The sequence below is a fragment of the Palaemon carinicauda genome, chromosome 32, assembly GCF_036898095.1.
Source record: "Palaemon carinicauda isolate YSFRI2023 chromosome 32, ASM3689809v2, whole genome shotgun sequence".
NCBI classification, from domain to species: domain Eukaryota; kingdom Metazoa; phylum Arthropoda; class Malacostraca; order Decapoda; family Palaemonidae; genus Palaemon; species Palaemon carinicauda.
In genome coordinates, this window is record NC_090756.1 from 45,091,899 (window position 1) to 45,097,464 (window position 5,566).

A 5,566-nucleotide genomic window follows, 5' to 3' on the forward strand; every position below is an offset into this window, starting at 1 on the left:
CTGAAAAGTTTGGGGTCCATCCAGAGTAATGTGCAAGCAATCCCATGGTCATGCGAAGAGAAGCTGCATCCTTTGGGGGTGGAAGATTCCACAGTGGTTGCAAGTGCTCTAGGTCGGGTTTGATTTCCCCATCCGTTACTGAATACCCAAGTAATTTAATGGTTCTGACTTTGAAGTCACACTTGCTGTGGTTTAGAGTCAGGTTGTATTCCTCAGCCACCTTCAAAAACCCTCTTAAATTCTGGTCATGCTCCTCCTCTGTCTCACCACACACGGTAACATTGTCTATATAAGCAAATGTACCACCTACTTTTTCTTTCTTAAGGATTTCGTCAAGCACACGTTGAAAAGCAGCCACTCCATTTTTCACTCCAAATGGAATGCGATTGAACTCGTAAAGTTTACCCCCAGCTTCAAATGCAGTGTACGGTCTCTCTTCTTCTCTTATTGCAACCTGATGATATGCACTTTTCAGATCTAAGGTACTGAACACCTTGTACCGTGCAATGTTGTTCACCATCTCGTCGATATTTGGCAAGGGGTAAGCATCAAGCTCAGTGAACTTGTTTATAGTACGAGAGTAATCTACAACCATCCTCCTTTTCTGATTCTCCCCTGATGTCACCAGCACTTGAGCTCTCCAAGGAGAATTGCTGGGCCTTATTATTCCTTCCGACATCATACGCTCAATCTCCGCTTCAATGAACTTCTTGTCACTCAAGGAGTATAGTCTTGACTTATTAGCCACTGGTCTACAATCTGGCGTCAGGTTCTTGAAAAGGAAAGGAGGGGACACCTTAACAACACCTAGTGAACATATCTTCAAAGGAGGTTTCTCTCCTCCAAAATCCATTTCCAGACCAGAATGTTTCCTCAGGATGTCATGACCTAGAATCACATCACTACATAATCTTTCTAACACCTTGAGTTCTACACCGTTTGAAGACAGGGATTCATCAGCCATGGAGACTTTTCCATGCTCTGGAGACATAGTTAGTTTGTTTAGGTCCACTAAATTATGACGCACAAAGCTGTCCGAACTCCCAGTATCAATAAGGGCACTGACAGGGCTACCATTAAGCTTGAGAGGTGTTATAGATTTTTCAAGACACTTAGGGGAGGCCTCCACTATAGAAGCTAGCATTGCTGAAGAATATTTTGGGCTAGAAGAGCCACTCGCCTGTTTCACAGAGCGGCACACCTTAGCATAATGTCCTTGCTTCTTACATTTCAAACACACTGCGTCCTTAGCAGGACACTGAGTTCGGGGATGCCGGTTGTTCCCACAAAAAAAACATCGAGCACTAGAAGTAGCAGCAGAAACAGACACACTGTTATTTTCAGCACTAAACGATTCCTCCTCTCGATTCATTACTGACAAAGCAGCATTAACAGGTTCTGCTGAAGAGTAGGAGGCTGAATGCTTCTGGGCCATTTCTAGAATGCGGGCCTGTTCATAAGCAGTATTTAAGCTCAGTGTCAAATTCTCCAACAGACGCTGGCGTATTGCACCAGAGACCAAACCATTAATGAAGGCATCCCGAACATAACTGTCACATGCTTCCTCCGCAGTTACACTTTTGAATTGACAATCCTTAGCAAGTAGCTTCAGTGCCTGCAGGAACTGATCCAGGGACTCACCCGAGTTTTGCCTGCGAGTGGCAAGTAGATGCCTGGCAAATATTTCATTGTTCGGTTTCACGTACAAAGATGTCAAAACCTCTTCAGCGTTCTCATCAGTCTCACACTCAGAAATGTAGTCATACACACTAGGAGCCACATAGTTAGTGAGAAGAACCAGTTTGTCAAGCGTAGGGGTAGTCAGCTGCACCGCTTCAACGAAGTTTGTAAATGTCCTCAGCCAGTGTGTCCACTCCTTGGCAGCCTGGGCAAAGTCAGGGTCCACATCAAACCGGGATGGGCGCAGAAGCCGTTCCATGGCGACTAATTGATTAATTGAATAAATTGAAGTAAACCCGGTGTATCCAGAACTAAGGTTCTATTCAATTAACAATTCCACTGCAGTTGTACACTGCAAACAACAAAACAAACATTATCAGACAGTCATAAACATATATAAACATTTGTTTTAACTAAGAAGGTACATACATTACAACACTCCTTATGAACAACAGGATAATATAAACAGGTTTATTTTTACCACATTATTATTATTAACTAAGCTACAACCCTAGTTGGAAAAAAAACAGAATGCTATAAGCCCCAGACTTCCATGAGGGAATATAGCCCGGCGAGGAAAAGGAAAAAATCACATGAGGAGAAAAGAGCAAAGAATTTAAATTCTCCTAAGATCGGTAACAACGTTAAAATAGGTGTGTCATATGATTCATGATGAGAGACTTACCAGCCTGTTCAACACAAAAATATTCGCAGCAAATTTGAACTTCTGTGGTTCCATCGATTCAAGTACACGATTTAGGTGGTTTTCATGTTTAGCTAAAACCACGAGTTAATCCGGAAAGCTAAAATTTACTTCAAACTTTAGTAGTGAGTTAAAATACGACCAACATAAATACAATACAAAAGAAATTAACACAATTTTACTTTTCTTTTTTCTTTTGTACAGTCAGACACATGAATTCCAGGCACACCTACCTCTGACGACCACCCCCACCCTGCCCTCTCCCTAGCTGCTTGATTACTCACCGCGCAGTATGGGTGTAACAGGATGCACATTAATTCCTGCATCTAACTCTACAGTATATAATTACAAAAGTATTCCGCACTATCGACAGAGAAATGCTTCCTCGTCTATCGATAGTCAGATGAACAGAGATAGGTCACGAACAAATCCAGAGAGAGAGAGAGAGAGAGGAGAGAGAGAGAGAGAGAGAGAGAGAGAGAGAGAGAGAGAGAGAGAGAGAGAGAGAAATTCAAAACTGTTATCGTTGATAGTCTATCTTACCCCACATCAGTATATATGACATACAAAAAATAACTATAATTAGCATTTCATTTAGCAGAACATGCACACTCATGGTCCACACTAGGCCTTTTAAACCCTTTCAAGCTACATTCCAAAAAAAAAAAAAAAAAAAAAACTCAATAAATACAAAGATCTTATTCGTATTTTCAGGAATGGAATGAGCATCAATGTTCCTAAATGTTGCTGTTGCCATCACACACAAAATGTCTAAATTTTATCACTTGTTTTCTGTTATTCAATTCTTACATTCGTTTGTTGTTATCTGATATTTTTCTTTTCTTCTTCTTCTTCTTCTTCTTCTTCTTCTTCTTCTTCTTCTTCTTCTCTATTGAGGATTTAATCCCATTTACAATTTTACTTTCTTTTTTCCCCATTGTCTTCCTTCTGACAAAAACAATTAAAGTCTCTCCTTTTGGTCTACTAATGATTCCTTTTTATTTATATGTATGTATGCATATAGGGGATTACTCACTAAGCTACAATCCTAGCAAGGAAGGCAGGATGCTTTATTCCCAAGGGCTGATGAACTCTGAAGCCACAATGTTTTTACAATAGGACAGTGTTGTTCACAACAACGGTTATTGTAATAAGATTTTCTTCACACTTTCATAGCAACTTTCAATAATAATAATAATAATAATAATAATAATAATAATAATAATAATAATAATAATAGTGATTTTAAACTATGATGATGATAATGATCTTAATGATCAACACAATTATTATTATTATCATTGTCATTTTTATCATTGTCACTACAACAACAGCAGACATAACTACTACTACTATTAATATAACTACTTCTACTACTATTACTGGTAGTCTCATCATTATTTCTCTCAACATTATCCTTTAATAGTACTTTAAACGTACATAACATTTTGAAATAGAAGCAAATGTGATAATGGTTTTGAAATAGTATAATGGTATGGACCTTAAGATATCATTATATTTAGTCAGCTTCCAAGACCCGTCAAAAATGACGTGTAAATATTTAGATAGATATGTACACACACACACACACACATTTTGGTTTAAGAGTGCACTTCTCGGGGTATTGACATCCTGTCACCAGGGTATGGCTACTCTCTATCCTCACTCCCGGAGATACGGGGAGAGGCCGAGTAGTATTACGTCTGGCAAAGCCGCTGAGCGTGACAAGAGAGCAATATCTCTCTCTCTCTCTCTCTCTCTCTCTCTCTCTCTCTCTCTCTCTCTCTCTCTCTCTCTCTCTCTATATATATATATATATATATATATATATATATATATATATATATTATATATATATATATATATATATATATATATATATATATGTATATATATATGTATATATATATATATATATATATATATATATATATATATATATATATATATATATATATATATATATATATATATATACATTATATTATATATATATATATATATATATATATATATATATATATATATATATAGCCAGACATGTTGTTCTTTATTATATTAATGAAAAAATAATATAATATCTTTATTTTCATTTTCATCATTGCTGTATTTATCATTGATAACAAAGGCAGTATGACAAAAAAAAAAGGGAGAAACATCACAATGAGGAAAAATCAAGACGATATTAAGTTTAATACCTCATATCTTCGGGTATTCAAGACCTCCCCCCCACCCAAAAAAAAAACCGCAAGGTCCCATAAGTCTGATAAGGAATAAGTTTTTGGAAGTGGTGATAAAAGAGGAAGAAGAGGGAAGACGCCTTAAGGAAATCTTCGATGGGGTCTCCTTCAATCTTCCATTTATGGTCCCTTGATCTTTGGTCTTTCCTAATATGGTCTTTTCAGGGGACCTTTGTCTTGACCCCATTGTTTACTTAAAAGTTTCTCTTCATTGTTTATGGATGGAAGATCTATTTTGACGTTGTTATTCATCTTATGATGTTCAATATTCGTTGTTCATTACTTCTCATGTGGTTTATTCATTTCCTTATTTCATTTCCTCTCTGGGCTATTTTTCCCTGGTGGAGCACTGCTTTTCCAAGTAGGGTTGCATTTTGGATGATGATAATAATAATAATAATAATAAAGCTATCGACATCCAGACTCGAACAGAGAGAGAGAGAGAGAGAGAGAGAGAGAGAGAGAGAGAGAGAGAGAGAGAGAGAGAGAGAGAGAGAGAGAGAGAGAGAGTTTATGTATGATATAAAATGAACCAATTGATTTTCCATGATGCCAGAGTAATTGGAAAATCAAACCCTTCAGTTATGCATAGACAAGGCATTAAACTCAATTTACCTATTATAAAGACCCCGTGCAATAATAGCCTCTCTGATATCGAAAACAAAAATGAAAGCGAGATTAGAATCAAAGCCTCAGTGAATAATGGCCAATTTCAATCGGTTGCTTCATCGTTGAGTAACAAACTGTTGTTATTTTGACAATGTTTTTCTTCTTCATGATTTGTACGAAACTTTTGCTGAAGAGGAAATCGTTTTATTGGACTGACCTCTAAAGCAGAAGGATAAATCATATTTAAAATGGAGTGAATTTCACTTCGTTGGGTAACATGCTGTTTTTAATGTACAATTATGAGTGTTAAATTTTAGATTTAGGAACAGTTGAA

The 5,566-nt window shown here is 36.9% G+C and overlaps 1 protein-coding gene across 1 annotated transcript; it reads right to left on the reverse strand.

Moving 5' to 3' along the window:
- Positions 1 to 873: 873 nt before the first annotated feature.
- On the reverse strand, positions 874 to 1,939 carry LOC137625592 (uncharacterized). Its single transcript, XM_068356504.1, has 2 exons — positions 971 to 1,939; positions 874 to 888 (listed from the first exon to the last, which is right to left on the reverse strand). Exons 1-2 carry the CDS (start codon positions 1,937 to 1,939, stop codon positions 874 to 876), a joined length of 984 nt encoding a protein of 327 aa, XP_068212605.1.
- Between the last annotated feature and the right edge of the window lie 3,627 nt (positions 1,940 to 5,566).

Excerpts from the sequence above, each read along its gene's own strand:
- LOC137625592 (XM_068356504.1), bottom strand. The coding sequence starts at position 1,939 with ATGGAACGGCTTCTGCGCCCATCCCGGTTTGATGTGGACCCTGACTTT.